This window comes from Melitaea cinxia, chromosome 23 (genome assembly GCF_905220565.1).
Source record: "Melitaea cinxia chromosome 23, ilMelCinx1.1, whole genome shotgun sequence".
NCBI lineage: Eukaryota > Metazoa > Arthropoda > Insecta > Lepidoptera > Nymphalidae > Melitaea > Melitaea cinxia.
Genome location: NC_059416.1, coordinates 443,662 through 462,634, shown reverse-complemented (window position 1 = coordinate 462,634; position 18,973 = coordinate 443,662). Strand labels below are relative to the sequence as shown.

Below are 18,973 nucleotides of genomic sequence, written 5' to 3'. Positions count from 1 at the left end.
AAAATCATTAAACGAACCTACTGAACATTGGGATACAATAATTATATACTTAGTTGTATCTAAATTAGACGCATCTACTGAGCGGGAATGGGAGAATTATAAGGGATCAATTTTAACTGATTCGAATAAACGACTAAAATTAGATGATTTACTGACATTCTTAAGAAATAAATCGAATACCCTCGAGATGATTAGTTCTAGTCAAAATAAGTTGCCTCAATGTAAGCCTCACGTTATAAGCGAAAATAAGCATTACCAATCAAAAGGCCATGTCATAGGGCATACTTACACGTCTACTAATTGTAATAAAAATAATTCTAAGAAGTCATTTAGTTCTAATAAACGAATTTCTCCAGACCATAATACTTGTTTTTTGTGCAATGGTAATCATCTACTCTATACGTGCTATAAATTTTTAAATTTGTCGGTTAAAGATAGACTAAAATTCGTTGAAGATAACAAATTATGCAGTAATTGTTTACGTTGTTCAGGTCATTCTGCAACGGAATGTATGTTCGGACCGTGTAAGCAATGTCAGAACAAACATAATACTTTATTACACATTCATAATAATTTAAATAAATTCGAATATACGCAAAGCGGGCGATCAGCTGATTTAAACGAGACTCGTGAAGCGGCCGGCCGGTCGACCGCGCTTCATAGCGTAGCTACTTGCCACGCGCGGCCGCGAAGTACATTACAACCGGTTTTGCTATGCACTGCGTTGGTAGATATAATAGATCGGAATAATGAAATTTTTACAGCTCGCGCGCTTTTGGATAACGGCAGTCAACATAGTTTTATTTCAGAAAAATTATTTAAACGTTTGAATACGAAACCTATACAGTCCACTATACGTATATTGGGCGTTGGTATGTCTAAAACGCAATCGAATAAATCGTGTGAAATAATTATACGTTCTAAGATAAACGATTATAGTACAAAAATTCGGTGCTACATTTTGCAGCACATTACGTCTAGTTTGCCTACAACAAACATTGATAGTAAATTTATACGTATTCCTAATAATATTCGTCTTGCGGATCCATCATTTAATATTTCCTCGGCTATCGATTTACTAATCGGTGCTGATTTATTCTGGGAATTATTGCTAAACGATAATAGAATTCGATTAGAAAAGGGACCTTACCTCCAAAATTCTAAATTAGGATGGTTATTGTGTGGCCCACTTTATACGTCGCAATTAAAAGACAGTGAAACCGATCAAGTTTATTGTAATTTCAATCAAACTTTAGACGACAACTTAAAACGTTTCTGGGAAATAGAAAACGTATCTCAGTCCAGTAAGATTCTTACTACTGATGAGCGTATATGCGAGGATCTATTTAAAAATACGACTAAACGGGACATCGATGGTAGGTTTTCAGTACGCATTCCTTTGAAACAATCACCAGATGTTTTAGGTGATTCGTATAATTTAGCAAAAAATAGGTTTTTCGCATTAGAACGTAAACTTGAGCGCACACCAGAATATAAACGTATGTATCGTGACTTTATAAACGAATATGAATCGTTAGGCCATATGACACGTGTGAATAAGGTTGAATATCCTAACTTTTTCTTGCCGCATCACGGTGTTTTTAAAGAGCACAGTTCAACCACTAAGCTTCGTGTGGTCTTCGACGCGAGTGCTACAACTACTTCTTCTAAGTCACTTAACGATATTCAGTATCCGGGACCGGCTCTTCAAAATGACATTTTTTCTATACTTTTACGATTTAGGCGTTATAAATACGTAGCCTGTGCAGACGTAGAGAAAATGTTTCGTCAGGTTCTTGTTCAGCAGGATCAAAGGTCACTACAGTATATCGTTTGGCGTGACAATCCTACAGATCCGTTAGGTATATATCAGCTTAACACCGTAACTTATGGTACGGCATCAGCGCCGTATTTAAGTATGCGTTGTATACGTCAGCTCGCATACGATTGTGATGACGTCATCACAGCTCGGGTAATAACTGAAGATTTATTCGTTGACGATTTGGTTACTGGCAGTGATGATCTTCACGAACTAATATCCATTTGTGAAAACGTTTCAGCGGTTTTACGTTCGGGATCTTTTGTACTACGTAAATGGATATTTAACTCGGAACTCCCTCATACTCAGGTAGCACAGCAGTTTAACAGTGAACACACGCAAAGTAGAACTTTGGGTATTGGTTGGTACAGCGAGAGTGACTACCTACATTACACTACCCAAATAGACGAGTGTAACAATATACCTAAGTTGACTAAACGAGTAATGTTATCAATAATATCACAAATCTACGATCCGTTGGGTTTATTATCGCCTACCGTAATTATTTCTAAAATTTTACTTCAAAGGTTATGGCTGAGTAAGCTCGATTGAGATACGCCAGTACCTCGCGATATCGAACTTATTTGGAATAAATTTATGTTAGTTTTAAAACGTTTAAATGAATTAAAAATTCCTCGTTACGTAATGAGCGACTACACGCAATACAAAGAACTGCACATATTTACCGACGCGTCACAAAGTGCATACGGCGCTTGTGCTTATGTACGTACGTATAACCATGATTCGGAAATCGTCGTAAAATTATTATGCGCAAAAACTAAAGTTGCTCCCTTAAAGTCTATAAGTATCCCGAGGTTAGAACTTTGTGGTGCTTTGTTAGGCGCAAAACTTTATAAAAAAATAATGGACGTTATTCGTTTAACATTTTCAAGGGTCATCTTTTGGACTGATTCGACCATCGTCATCGGTTGGGTTAAGATGTCACCACATCTCTTAAAGCCGTTCGTACAAAATCGCGTAACCGAGTTAAACGAGCTGACAGGTGACTCCGAGTGGTTGCATGTGTCGAGCGAAAACAACCCAGCTGATGTATTGTCTAGAGGATTAGCCTTTGATTCTTTGATTAATTGTGAACTTTGGTGGAACGGCCCGTCTTACTTGCAGTGTCATAATAATTTTAATTCGTTAAATAATAATATAATTAATTTAGAAAATTTGCCTGACTTAAAATCAAATGTAGTACATAATTTTAGCAGTTTCGAAAACTTAGATTTTATTCAATTTAATAAATACTCGTCTTTCACAAAACTTAAACGCGTATGGGCCTACGTACTTCGATTCATAAACAACGTACGAGGGGGCGCGGCTAATAGATACAAAACAAAGCAAACCGGCTCGTTATCAGTGTCCGAACTAGAGGAAGCGCAGTATACGTTGATTCGTTTTGCACAAATGCAATCCTTTCCGACGATTTATGATAATTTGCTGAATGAAAGAAGTTACACAGGTAATAATAAAGAATTAAATCGTGTATCTGGATTAAACGTGTTTTTAGACGATAAAAAATTAATTCGTGTTGGTGGTCGACTTCGAAACGCATCTAATTTCGATTTTAATAAAAAACATCCGTTTTTAATGTGCAGTCGACACTGGATGTCTAATTTGTTAGTCAATCATGAGCACAAGAGGCTACTTCATGCAGGACCTCAACTTATTTTATACACCCTGCGCGAGACATGGTGGATGTTAAGTGCAAGAGGTCTTGTGAGAAAAATCGTACGTCAATGTGTTACATGTTCTCGATTTAACAATAAGATACCTAAGCCTATAATGGGAAATTTACCATCTGAACGTCTGGATGCGGGATTTCCGTTTGAGCGGACCGGTGTTGATTATGCTGGACCTATTATGATAATGAATCGTAAAGGAAGAGGCGCTAGGCAAATAAAATCGTATATTTGTTTATTTGTCTGTTTCATAACTAAAGCTGTACATATTGAACTAGTTACGAGCCTTTCGACGGACGACTATATTTTAGCTTTAAAACGTTTCAGTGGTAGACGCGGAAAACCAGTAGCTATTTATTCCGACAATGGTAGAAATTTTGTTGGTGCTGAAAAAGAAATTCGAAATTTAATTCATGATAATTCACAACAAATAAACGATTACGCCTCATGTGAGGGTAATGACTTTCATTTTATTCCACCGTATGCGCCGCATTTTGGAGGTCTGTGGGAGAGTGGTGTAAGGTCTTGCAAACATCACCTTAAACGTATTGTTGGTAACGCCAAATTAACATACGAGGAAATGAGTACGGTTTTAATTCAAATCGAAGCCGTTTTAAACTCTCGTCCACTGTCACCCTTATCCACCGATCCTACCGACTTCACTCCCCTCACTCCTGGTCACTTCCTCACAGGCCGACCGTTAACTTTGCTGCCATGCGAGACCATTTCTGACGCTACAGGTCTGACGATGAACCGGTACCGCCGTATGGAGCAGTTGCGGCAGCAGTTCTGGCGGAGGTGGTCCAGAGAATATATCGGAGAACTTCAACAGAGAACCAAGTGGAAAACTCATCATGACGATATAACCATTGATCGTCTCGTCCTCATCAAAGATGAAAATTTACCACCACTTAAATGGCGTCTGGGACGCATAACTCGCATTTACCCGGGGACTGATGGTGTTACACGTGTGGCCGACATCCGTACCGCAACCGGAACGACGAGGAGGGCGTTTTCGAAAATTTGCCCTTTGCCGCTGCAGCCATCCAGCGATGAAGCCTGATGTTGGAAGCCGGTGTTTCCAAGGCGGGGGGTATGTCGCGGCTTAGCAAGCAACCCCATCTAGTGTGCAGATGGTGGGGCTACACGTGAAGTTTTAAATGGTTGCCACCGTTGTCCACTGTGTGGCGCTGAAGCGATCGATTTTTTTTTTTTTTTTTTATATAAATTCATTTAGACGGTGACTGGAAAAATATATCGAAATTAAACGTAAACGCTCCGAACATCTCTCCTTGTATAAAATTAAAATATTGTAAACCGCGACATTAAACGTAGTTAAAATTAGTCTACGTTGTTTCATTCGAAGATCTCCGTAGTTTGACTGATCGTTGCTGCCCCAACAAGTAATACGACGAAAAAATAGTCAAATAAATAAGCATCATCAAAGATTACTCAAAAATTTGATATCAGATCTCGATGAAATTTAAATGTAACCACATGATAAACATCAAATTTTGATGAAATTAAAAATTATCAAAATCGGTACACCCAGTAAAAAGTTATGCGGTATAATACAACGTATGTCGACGAAAAATAGTCAAGAAAAACGCATTATTAGGTATAACTTGAAAAGTAGTTGTTAGATCTCAAATAAATTTAAATGGGACCAAATGACACACACCACCTTTCGATTAAAAAAATTGTCAAAATCGGTACACCCAGCCAAAAGTTCTAAAGTAACATACATAAAAAATACAGTCGAATTGAGAACCTCCTCCTTTTTTTGGAAGCCGGGTAAAAATGTATGCAGACACACATCATTAAATCATCGTTCATTCCTATGTAGTATTGTAGTTTCTGTTATATATCTGATAGTCTAACCACGCTTACATTTTTATTTTTTTCCTCGATCCACTGATGATTTGAAAATAAAAATATAATAAAAAAATTTAAAGGTCTTTCTAAATATAAAAATCAACATTTACTATCAAAATCATTCGTTTAATCCTTAATAAATATCCGGAAACGAAAAATAACATAGTAAATGCTTTCAGATAACAAAATATACAAAAAAATAAATAAATGTAAATATTTATCAAAGCATAAATAGAAGATCAAAGCGAATTTTTATTAGTTTTTGAGTGTGATTCATGAAATATACAAAACGAAATAACCTCGTGGATTTTATTTCGTTTAAGAGAGAAGTATATAATAATTATGAAAAAACATTTCACACATAGAAAATCTTTACAGCAGATATAGTTTGTTAATATTATTAGACATCAGTTTTACCTGAAATGTATGTTGTTTCATAAAACTTATACGAAGCCGATTCAGTCAGTGGTTATGGCAACTGAATGACCTCTATGTATATAGGAAACCTAATTAACAAAAAAAAAATCGATATTTCAATTTTGTACATAAGCAGTTTTAAATCTTCGTTTTAATATATTTTTATAGTCACTGAAAACGACAAAATTGCTGCCTTTGAATGTAGATTCCCGCTCATGGCAAACATTTGTGTAAGCCATATGTTTGCAGTAGTATGGGCCTTTGTGCTTGTGTATTGTGTGTGTTTCTTATTAGTATTAGTATTCATCATCACCATCATCATCACTTCAGTCTATCGTAGTCCACTGCTGGACTTAAGCCTCCACAAGTTCGAGCCAGAAATGGATCGAACTCATGTGTATTGCGCATAGTCACCACGCTGGGCAGGGATTGGTGACCGCAGGGCTGGCTTTGTCGCACCGAAGACGCTGCTGCCCGTCTTCGGCCTTTGTATTTCAAAGCCAGCAGTTGGATGGTTATCCCGCCATCGGTCGGCTTTTTAAGTTCCAAAGTGGTGGTGGAACTTTGTTATCCATTAGTCGCCTCTTACGACATTCACGGAAAGAGAAGGGGTGGCTATATTCTTTACTGTCGTAGCACATAGCTTAGTATATTAATATTAGTGCTTGTTTATTATTCGTTTATTTAAATTAAGACGATAATATATTCATTAATAAAGTGATAAAGGTGACGTTTTGTTACCCTATTATACGTTCACAGCCACAGAGTAAGATACCGGAGCAAAGCAATTCAAATCAGATTACGCCGGTTAAATCTAGATACCGGTGTAAAATCGTTTATTACCGGCTATAACCGGTTATGAGCGGTTTATTCAAATACTTGCATGTTATCGTGGATTTAACAAGTGATTTGCATGTCATTGGCGTAATAATTAGATTGCAATCCTAAGAAAAATACTAATATTTGATGACTAAATCCATATTTTACGTCAAATAGAATTAAATTATATCAAAATTTATTTATTCAAGTAAGTTTCAGCAACTAATTCGAATCCTTACTATTCAAATTAAATATTTTTTTATGAATTTATTGTAGTCGATGAGAAACTACTATTGATTTGGAGCATATGTTCCGCTTAGAATAGGTGAACTAAAGAGTTACTCTTTAAAAAAAAATTGTGTGTCAGCTCCGACGTACGACTGAAGCTTACTCCTTCAGATCGACTGTGTAAATAGGCACGAAAAGGCTTAGGCACTAGTCTAAGAAAACGATTTATACCATTTGAAATGGTAAAAAAAAAACTAATCTAATAACGCCATCTATCAATGATACGTTACGACGAGATGGCGCTATTAGAAAACGTCGTTACGCCTTTAGACTTCTTGCGATAGATGGCGTTCGATTCTTAACGGGTAAACTCCAAAAATATCAAGCCAATACATTACTTAAGTATTATGTATGCAATCACATTAACGTGTATCCTGTATAAGATTCAACTATAATAAGGCCACTAATTTTTCTTTCCTTTTTTTATGTCTTTAGGTTGGCAAACAAGCGTACGGCTCATCTGATGGTAAGGGATTACCTTAGCTTATAGACGCCTGCAACACCAGAAGCATCGCAAGCGCGTTGCCGACCCAATCCCCAATCCCCCCAGGAGCTCTGGTCACCTTACTCACCAACAGGAACAAAATACTGCTTGAAAACAGTATTATTTAGCTGTGATCTTCTGTAAGGTCGGGGTACTGCCCCAGTCGGGCTGCTCCATGTTTTGAGCAGGAAATTCCTGCTGTGCCCTACCTCAGTTTTCCTGCTTCTTTCTAAAGTTCATAATCAACAATTAACATTTCAATACGATATAAATTTAGACTTTAGAAACAGTATCCATAGATTAGATATTTAGGTTAACTTATGACGCAGTTAGAGAATATAGCTTTGTTATCTCGACACTATCTGAGACACAAAGCCAGTGTTTGTCATAGAGAAGGAAGAGTTCTGAATCCGAATGACAGCATCCGCTTACGAATACCGGTTTATCTGATACATTCTAGCATTAATACTATTGAAATAATATTTGTTTGTGGTTTGTGTTTTGCGCATAAACACCGACAGTCACAGGTTTGATTCCCGCTCGGAGTGGATATTTCTGTTAAACAAATATTCATTTCCTTTCTGGTTGTTTGTTCTTGAGGGTCTCCAAACCGTACCTCGGAGAGTACGATAAGCTGTCGGTCTCAGTTGTTATCATGTACACCTGATAGAGATCGTTACTTATAGTAGGGAATATATTCACCTCTTCTTCTACATGGGGAAAAAGGCCTATGCCCAGCTGTGGGATATTATAGGCTGAGGCGTAAGATATTCAAGGGTTGGGGATAACGTAGTATAAAAGATATAAAATAGGATATAACAGCTTTGTTCATTGTTGTCAGTTCTTTTTATAAAGTGTTGGGCATGAGTAATAGGAACTGTCCTCACATGAGATTTTTTTAATTGGCCATACAGATGTTTGCTGTGGTCTGGGCGTTTCTATTTGTATATTGTATTTCCTAACCCCCTGCCGATTCACATCTTACTGGGGAATATCGAACGTTAAGTGTTTAGTTACATTAATTTATTTTTATATTGACTACATGAAGATGAATGATAAAGTACATTGAAAAAAAAGCATAATTGTAATCATCGCCACTCCTCATTTACAATCATGTCTAAATTTTGTCTATGTACCTTAGATTGGAACTGTTACTATTATCGAGAATTCTGGAAAAAATGTGAAAACGGTACAAAAATAGAATAAAAACACATTTATTTTAAATCAACTTTCAAAGATCCTTAAAAAGAAACGAAATTTCTTTATCAAACACCGAAATATTAACAGACTGATTATATTATTTCCTTTTTTCTCGAAGTCTTAAAAATGGACGGACAGTAAAAAGTAATATATCAGGGGAGCAATTATCTTTACAGCTGTCACCGTTTATTACGATCTCTGTTATTTATAAAGAAAAGAAAAAATGAGCATTAGGGGAATTCGAATCGGGGGGAATTCGGGGGCATTCGAAAATTCTCAATAATAAAAGTTAATTTCAACCAATCGAGAGCGTTTAGATGAAAAATCTGTTTCTACTCTATTCTACTGGTCTTTTTTAGCAGTTTTTGGAGTTTGTTGGAGTTAACTCCTTAATAATCGATTTTCATATAAGGCCGGTATGAAAAAAATGTGAAGAGTAAAATGTAGTGAACGAATGACCTCGTTACGTTTTTGTAACGCCATCTATCGGAACCCTATTGGATTGATGGATAATTGGGTAGATAGCGTTATTAGAAAACGTCGTAAAAGTTATTTGATTCGTTTATTTACCATTTGATATGGTATTAATCTTTTTCTTAGAATAGAAAGCCTTTTTGTGCCTATTTAGACAGTCGATCTGAAAGAGTACACTTTTTTCCAAGCTTTCTTACGTACTCGGTACTGTTACTGTCACATTTTATGTTATCTATGCTTGTGTGTGGGTTGTATGTATTTTTTAATGTTGTATCATAAAAAAAAAATATATTTAAAAATTAAAAAAAAAAATAGTTGTCGATTACCCTTTGATGAAAAATAGATGTTGTTCGATTCTCAGACCTACCTAATATGCACACAAAATTTCATGAGTATCGGTCAAGCCGTTTCGGAGGAGTTTAACTACAAACAGCGCGACACGAGAATTTTATATATTAGAAGAAGATTAATATTTATATTAATTAAAATTATTATTTCTTTACACTCAGAATATTTTCTATACAATATGTGTACTTGTGTAGAAACACTAAATAAACGAAGCTTCCATAACAAACGCGTCGCGATAAGATCCCAATGACATATCGCCGCCATTTTAATAAAATCCGTTTTATTCGCGCCTCTTTTACCCGCCACATATTTCCTTTACAAATTACATAAAAGGTTTAAAATGTTATCTATTCTCTTTGTTATTTTTGTTTACTGTGCGTTCGTATGTATTAATCTTTTAGCTTTGTCTGTATTTCGTGTTAGATTATTTAAATTGATATGTCAAAGTATAATTCCCGGTATTTAGGTCATATCGGCCATTTTGAATTATGTGATTGTCAAAAAGAATATAATTTTTGTAAAATTAGTTTATTAAACATTATTTTTTGTTACCTCAGAAATCCAAAATTACAAAAAGTAATTTTATGAATGTTTTTTTATGATACTGTAGTAACGCGTGTTTTTTATTTCAACCTACATTAAAATGAGGAGTTTATCAATTCGACTATATTTTTATGTCTGTTACCTCACAACTTTTTAATGGGTATACCAAGTTTGACGATTCCCTTTTTTGTATGGAAAGCTGGTGCTCGTCATTTGTTCTCATTTAAATTTAATCGAGATCTGATACGTAGTTATCTATCTATTTTGTTGATCACCCACATTACTCGTCGATGTAATTGAAGTCGGTTTTATATTAACATCTCTTTTGATGAACTCAGTTTTTACTACTGATAAATTCTACCTTCTACCTTTCTACTTATTCACGAGATAAACAACAACTAAACACAAATAATTGTGTTTGCAGGCAAACGAAGAAAAACCGCCTTCAATTATATTGAAAAGTAAGTAATACAACGTAGGTAGACAAAAAAAATTGTCGACTAAATACGCATTATCAAAGATTACTCCAAAAGTTGTAATCAGATCTCGATGAAATATGACCACATAATAAACATCGGCTTTCGATTAAATTAAAAATCATTAAAATCGGTAGACCCAGTAAAAAGTTATGTGGATTTCTCTGGGATTCTATCATCAGATCCCGGTTTACTTATCATGGTACCAAACTAATCTCCTTTCCAACAAAAAAAGAATTATCAAAATCGGTTCACAAGGGACGGAGTTATCCCCGAACATACATAAAATAATAAATAAATATATATATATTTTATGTATGTTCGGGGAAAAGGAGGAGGTTACTCAATTCGACCGTATATATAAATATATATATACGGTCGAATTGAGTAACCTCCTCCTTTTTTTGAAGTCGGTTAAAAACAACAAAATGACGGCTCTAAATAAGTTATAATTAATCTTTTAATTTGATAAAAAAAAATTATATGGTGACCTAAATAAAACCGGTAAAATATATTGTTTTGAAAGAATATTCCACTTACCTACGACCATTTTATAATAAATTGTAATAGAAATGAATAATCTCATTTTGTTTAGGATAATTGAAAACATGAAAGTTAATGTCGTGAGCCCTAGGGAAATGCTACTTACATCGCTAGGACTGACCTCGAAAAAAGTCTAGTAATATCCGAGTATAGCTTTTTGTAATGGAACTTTTTAATTTTCTAATATAGGCAATAGTTTTATTTAGGTGATATTTTTGTTTGTCATTTTATACTATTACTAGCTGACTCGGCAAACGTTATCTTGCCGCTAAACGCTATTTAAAAATAGGAGTTGGTGGTAGAAAGGTGAAAATTTAGGGTTGTATGTATTTTTCAACGCCAAATCATAATAAAATAAAAAATAAATAATTTATTTGAAAATAGACGTTGTTCGATTCTTAGACCTCCCCAATATGCACACAAAATTTCATGAGAATTGATCAAGCTGTTTTGGAGGAGTTTAACTACAAACACTGCGAGACGAGAATTATATATAATAGATAATATAGACTGGTTCCTAAATAAAAGGTAAAAAAGTGTGTGTGTCAGCTCCGACGCACGATTGGCTCAGTTTCATCATCATCATCACCACAGCAGCCTTTTGCAGTCCACTACTGAACATAGGCCTCCACAAGTTCACGCCAAAAATGCCATGAACTCATGTGTTTTGGCTCAGCTTTCTTAAAAACTATAATAATAAAATACTTGGGGCTTCGCTTCAGCTTCAGAGCGAATGTCTAAAGAGGCATAGAAAAGGTTTACGCATATGTATAGGAAAACAGATTAATACCGTATCAAATGGTAAATAAACGAAGTAAATAACGCCATCTATCGAAGATACGTTACGACGAGATGGCGTTATTAGAAAACGTCGTTACGCTTTTAGACATTACGCGATAGATGGCGTTACGAGAAACGTATCGAAGTCATTCAGTAGTCATTTAGTAGATTTTACTCACATTTTTTTTCCTACCTTATATGAAAATCGATTCTTAGGGAGTTAACTTCAAAATGTTTGGCTTTTTAGTACAGTAAACATTTTTTTAAAGAATAATACAGATATATTAATATATTTAATTATAAAAGAAAATTAGCATGAAATAATTTTATTTTCGACGACGCGTTGTTGCGCTAGTAGTTGCGGGTTCGATACCAGCACATTAAAAATATTTGTATTGGCCATATATTTGTTTGTATCGGTCGGGGTATTTATGTTTTGTATTTGTTTCCGGACCCCAGACACAGAAGAAAATCCTACTGGGGCCGGAGTTTAAAACGTTTATTTATTTATATTTAACTGTCACATACTAATTTACTTCAAAAGTATAATAATTTAAGCAACTCACGTAGAAATGTCGTCAAAATCGTTACACCCTATTTAACAAAAGTCAACCGTTACAAAATTAATCCTACGACTAACATCGAAAATAACCATAGAACAAGTTAGTAACATCAAATCACCAGAACCCAACACATTGTCCCTTTTACAAAATAATAATTCGATATAACTTAGTTCGGGAGAGTTAAATCAAATGACAAATTACGTAATTCAGTTGAACTCGAATAAAAGATAAATAGCTCTAACTAAATAATTCATTAAATTTTCACTACAAATCTAATACGACATAATTTTCCACTGTGGAATTTCGAGTTCTTAATTGCGCGAACAATTCCGTTCATCTACCGTTAGGCTATGCACAGTCTGAATGTTAAAGATACAATTAGATAAATGCTTAATATTTAAAGGTCCTAATTAAATAGCAGATATTGTTTTGGTAGTAGATAAATAAAAGTATGTACCTCAACCTTATGGAAGATCACAGAATAATAATCATTTTAAGCAGTGTTGTGTTTCTTTACGGCCGAACCCAATATTCAATCTAAAGATAGAGATAGGTAGTTATCATCGACTGCTAATAACTAACTATCTATCCTTTGTAGTTGTCCCAATAATTCGCATAGGGGACTACTATCTCCAGTTAGCTGTAGATAGACCGGCTACCTGAGCTCTTCCTTACATTCCCGCATACGCAGCGTCACAGACGGCCTCAGTTATGTTACACAGATGTTTTATAGTATTTAAATTTGTCATACAAATTTTATTCATATTAAAGTAATCTTGTTTTATAAAAATATGGACAAATTAATTTTTACACAGACTTTTTAATTTATAATAAATGATATTATTTTAATATGGAATCCATGGTAAATCTAGTAACGGAACGTTTTAACACGACACGAAAAGACGCTACGACGCCATTACGCTTTATTGAATCGTTGTTTCGTTTGAATTTGTATAATTTTTTTACAAATCAAAATTCAAATTATACAAATCATTGCAAATTATAGGTACAATCATTCACCAAATTGTTTGTTTTATTCACAAGATGAGTAAAGTAAGTATTATTTCAGAAGAAACATATTATTTTTATTCAATTAATTGTTGCAAAAGAGCAATATCACTTGAACTGCTACTTGAACTTGAGTCTGCCATTATTTTTCACTCGAAATTAATTTTATTTTAAACAAAGAAAATACTTTTTCAATTAATAAATCTTAGTTATCCCTCGAAAACTATAGATCGGATATTGTTGTTACTAAAGATAACCAACGTTACTGACAGATAGAACTCTATTATTATTGGGACGCTTACACTGTCATTTTCATACGAACTGTTATCTCTAGTAAGCTATCCTCCCTCTCGTCGATAGACAGCTTTGAAGGATAAGATTGCCTATCGTCGACAAGTTTATTGGGTCAGTAAAATGAATGATAGATAGATATTTCTGTCTCTAGTAGGACATAACCAGAGATAGATTGAATATTGGGTTCGGCCGTTAGTGAGATGCTATTTGGGCAGGTCGGAGATAAGGTCGGCAACGCGCTTACGGTGCGCCTGGTGTTAAGAATATAGGCCGCCTTATAAGCAGCCTGTATCACTATATAGACGCTAACACAAGCGAATAATATATTAATAGCGAATGTGGTTTCACAGTCAATGCAATTTTTTTTATGTCACTAGGTCTAGATCGGCAAACAATCGTACGGCTCACCTGATGGTAAGCGATTACCGTAGCTTATAGACACCTGCAACACCAGAAGCATCGCAAGCGCGTTGCCGACCCTATACCCAATCCCCCCCAGGAGCTCTGGTCACCTTACTCACCAACAGGAACTTCTGTAAGGTCGAGGAAAGAGGAAATTCCTGCTGTGCCCTACCTCAGTTGAAATTTATTGTCTTTCACTCATTTATATATAACACGGTTATCGGGACCACAATTTATTCCTTTCCAGTAAATAATGGACATATTTTTTTTTTCAATTTATTACCAAAATACACAAGGAAAATAGCACTTTATTCTGGTGCGATAAAAGCTATTATCATATATTATTGTGAAGCGACCCGTGAATTGTGGAGCGGGATATCCGGATATTATTGTGACGGCGATAATCGGTTTTGTGACGTTCCAGATCGCGTAGGACTAAAATATGAGCAAATTTTGGATATCGGGCTTCTGCAAGTTTATTGGATTAATAAAGATTCAAATAATTCTCTAAAAAGCTACGCTTCAGCCTGTAATACCCCACTGGGCATAGGCCTCTTTCCCCATGTAGGAGAAGGATCAGAGCTTAATCCACTACGCCCCAATGCGAGTTGGCCGATCTCTAAAAAGCTAATGCATCACTAAATTCTACGTCACGTCCTTACTAAGAATATTTTATGTCACGTCCTTACTACGACTGTTTTACGTCATGTATTTATCTATACAAATAAATAAAACTGAAGTGTCTGTTTGTAATATTAAAATAAACGCTTTTTACTTAATGCATATGGATCGGATATGGACACGGTACATACAACAAAATAACATTTTTTACAATTTTTGTCTGTCTGTCTGTCTGTCTGTTTGTTCCGGCTAATTTCTGTAACGGCTGGACCGATTTTGATGGGACTTTCACTGGCAGGTAGCTGATGTAGTAAAGTGTAACTTAGTAGTTACTTTTTATTTTAGAAATTTATTTATTTTAGAAATTTGCGAACTGAACAATTTTATTAAATTCCACGCGTACGAAGTCGCGGGAACAGCTAGTTCAAATATAATTGAATTAAAACGCAAAAGCCATATAACATCTAAAAATTGTTTTCACTGAAGTTTGTGTATGAAAATATGATTGAAACGGGTGGGTAGAGTTGAAAAGTGCGATTTTTATTTTATACAGTTTTGAAAAATAAAGCTCTAGTGTTTATAGTTATTCCGATGAGTTTTCAGTTTTTAAAATCGTCTAAAATATTCATATGCCGCTGTTTGTATAACGGTCATAAATTTTTGGTCTCCGCTTTTAAACTTCGCTTCGTGTGATAAATTGTGTTGAAACGAGTTTCGACATGCGTTATTATAGAGCTTTGGCGACTTCAATGAATGTTTGCGTTTTACTGGTGCTATATCATAAGGGATTATTGATTTGAGTTAAGTAATCTATGGTAGAGAATATATCTGCCAACCCGCATTGGAGCAGCGTGGTGGATTAGCTTTGATCCTTCTCCTACATGGGGAAAGAGGCCTATGCCCAGCAGTGGGATATTACAGGCTGAAGCGTAAGCTACAGTTTTGACCTCTGACGTATTAAATGTATAAGTATTAAATGATATTTAAATAAAGTAATGAAACGATTAGAATGATTTAACCTTTAAAACCATATCCAACTCCTTGTCAGCCGGTTGAAGAATAAGACAAATAAACCCAATGAAGATAACCTTATGCATTTGAAGCCTATCTTAATTATTCTAAAGGTTTATTGATAAGAGGGATCGGGGTTGAAATCGAACTCACAACCCGCGGAGCAAAAAGCTCACTCGCTCACGTCACTACACACAGCCCCATCGGGTTAGTCAATAGAACTTATGCACAATTATAATAGCTGTATCCGTACGCAATTCGATTCAAAGGCAACATTTTTTAAATTACTTAGTCTTTTTTCTTTATATTTTGGTTATTAACAATTTTACTCTACTCTTCTGACGCTTGACAGCTGTGATTTCAAACGGTAGTAAGGAGTTAAAATATTTATTTCTATTAAAAACCAATTAAAAAAGCTCCCCGGACAGATTTCATTCTGTCAAAAGTTAATAGAATTTTATTTATACAGATATTTTTTTAATTTTTATTTAGTACTAGAACCTTCCGTGGACCTTAAGGAACATACATAAAAATACTTAGCCGAATTTGGTGGAGCCATTCTCGAGTTATGCGCTTAGCAACATTCATTTATTATTATTATTGCACTAAGTAATTTATATTCTTTATTACACTAAGTAATTTTACAATAGTCATTATAATTTAGAAAGTTGGCAAGGGCGAACTTATCTCTACAAGAGATCTCTTCCAATCACCCATGGCAGTGAGAGATAATGTGAACGCGGGGCAGAGTAGTGCAGGAATAGAAGAATAAAAAATAAAATAAAATAAAAAACATAAAATACATACACTACATATAAACCACATAGACTATTAACACTATATAGATAAATATATAAATATATATATACACATACGTACATAAACATACATAATTATATTACTTTTTTGTTCTTAAGGTAGTTTATAAAAGTGGAAAGCGATGAGCTTTCTTGAATGAATTTAGGGAGATTATTCCAAAGGTTAGCAGCGCGTATAGAAAAGGAATTTAATCGGAAGTTTGGGTTATGGCTAGGAATTTCAACCATAGTTATTATACATGAACGCCTAGAGCGTGTAGGGGTAGGAAGCATCATTTTTACAATCATTTTTATTACATAGAAGATAAGATATAAGATAAAAAAAATAGCAGTTATCAAATAAAATTCTGCAACTTCAGATATGAAACTAATACCAAATACTGCTGATGCATTTAATTAACCAAAATTTTAAACATATCTCCTCAGTTCCCAGTTTATCCGAGTAGCGACAAGATATGCCCAAATGAACCTCCGTCGATCAGAAGTTTCCGAAGTTGGAAGCGACGAATTATTCGTTTCTGTCTCAATTCTGTTTCACGGTGGTGAAACTCAACGACAAAGTGTTCATTGGCAATGTTCATTATTGCGAGATTTAATTGAATATTTTGAATAATAAAGTAACGTTATTGAGTGGGAAAGGGTATATAAAAATAATTTTGTTGGTCGTTTGTTTTTAATCTTTTGCTGAACTTACTTTTACTAACTGTATGTCACGGCGTCGCACGCGTTTATTTGTGATAATAAAATGGCTTATGGCCTTCCTCGGTCGAGCTGTCCAAAGGAAAAGAATTCTTCGATTCGGGAAGCAATAATTAAATTTTTAATCGTTATCTAGGAACCACTATACGTTTTTAAAATTTGATCGAATAAGTCGCAATATGGAAATATCCTTGATATATGATGATTGTGAGTCGAGGCGTACCAGACGCTCTCGTATAAATATATGTAATTGGATTACTCGCTTGAACAGTTTTGGCGTGAACGCACACGATTCTAATTAACGTGTAAGTCAATATGTTTTAATTAAATAAACAAGTTTTATTTAACAAATATATATTTTTAAGCTTTCACGGCTATCAACATTTTAGTTTAAAAGAAATTTAGCGAGATTGTCATTTTCGAATTCCCGACATTTTGGCAAGGATACAGACACCATACCACAGACAACTAATTAAAAAATATCGAAATAATACTTCTTTACGCACTCTTGACTTGGGGAGTAAGATGGTTAATTCGTGACGAGAGCGTTACGAAATATGTGTGAACGAGGCGAGCAGAGCAAGTGAGAGGTGCGAGCACACGTTTTCTTTCTTCCATAGCCAGTTACGTTTCGTATATCTAAGACACAGTGCAGGAATATTACTAAAGAAGTTTTACGTCAGTCGTGTGGTCTGAACCCCACTCGTTTTTTTAACTGACTTCAAAAAAGGAGGAGATTACTCAATTCGACCGTATATATATATATATATATATATATATATATATATATATATATTATGTATGTTAGGGGATAACTCTGTCGTTTATGAACCGATTTTGATAATTCTTTTTTTGTTGGAAAGAAGATATCCCTAGTTTGGTACCATGATAAGGAAACCAGGATCTGATGATGGGACCTCAAAGAAATCGACGGAAACTTTCCAAAATCCGCATAACTTTTTACTGGGTGTACCGATTTTAATGATTTTTAATTTAATCGAAAGCCGATTTTTATCATGTGGTCACATTTAAATTTTATCGAGATCTGATTATAACTTTTGGAGTAATCTTGATTGATTGATTGATTGGTTTAATGGAAGTAATCTTTGATAATACGTATTTACTTGACTATTTTTTCATCTACCTACGTTGTATTACTTGTCGATATAATTGAAGTCGCTTTTTCTTCGTTTGCCTGCAAACACAATTATAGTATATTCATATGCTTTTTAAATGTAAATTTAACGCCCTGTGCTGACAGCATTTGTAAAGGTGCGGAGTGAAAAGCAACTGTTAGCCGAGTCTAAGACCTTTTCACTGACATTCTTGTTAAAATATCTATAAATTACACTTCAAGACATATTTTTCATCTTGTATGAATACACATTATTATTATTATTATTTCTAGCATCAGATCACCAGGTCTTTTCTCAGTATAGGATAAAAATGAACTGCTGCCAGGTTGCTAATTTTCGGGTTAGTAAGTAATTTTTCAACTAAGTAGTATCTTTATCAGGAAGAACTCTAAAATCTTGTAGCAATGGAGGGTAAAGAGAGAACATAGCAGAAGGGTTTAGGTTTATCAGTAGAAGCGACTCCACGGTTCGCGGATAATGACGTTCTAGTTTCAAAATATCTCTTGGGACACGTTGGTTTCTTTACGATGTTCCCTCGACCGAAAATGAGATAAATTGCCAAACTTTCGCACTTGAAAATTTCTTGGAATTAACGATGGATTTGACCCTGTATTGTATCCCTTTTACTTAGGACTATATTTTATCTATAGGGATGTCTCAGCCTTCA

General features: G+C 34.8%; 2 protein-coding genes across 2 annotated transcripts in view; one reads left to right on the top strand and one right to left on the bottom strand.

Annotated features, from left to right (window-relative positions):
• LOC123665238 (complexin) overlaps window positions 1–18,973 on the bottom strand; it is a 417,462-nt gene that overhangs the window by 154,350 nt on the left and 244,139 nt on the right. The gene's annotated exons all lie outside the window — the stretch shown is intronic.
• LOC123665235 lies at window positions 1,502–4,851 on the top strand. The gene is made up of 3 exons (XM_045599569.1): window positions 1,502–1,716; window positions 2,626–3,420; window positions 4,153–4,851. Exons 1-3 carry the CDS (start codon window positions 1,502–1,504, stop codon window positions 4,568–4,570), a joined length of 1,428 nt encoding a protein of 475 aa, XP_045455525.1. The 3' UTR covers window positions 4,571–4,851.

Excerpts from the sequence above, each read along its gene's own strand:
- LOC123665235 (XM_045599569.1), top strand. The coding sequence starts at position 1,502 with ATGTATCGTGACTTTATAAACGAATATGAATCGTTAGGCCATATGACA. Across the intron at positions 1,717-2,625 it reads GGACCGGCTCTTCAAAATGA|TATCCCGAGGTTAGAACTTT; the intron begins CATTTTTTCTAT and ends AAAGTCTATAAG. Across the intron at positions 3,421-4,152 it reads AAACATCCGTTTTTAATGTG|CGATCCTACCGACTTCACTC; the intron begins CAGTCGACACTG and ends ACCCTTATCCAC.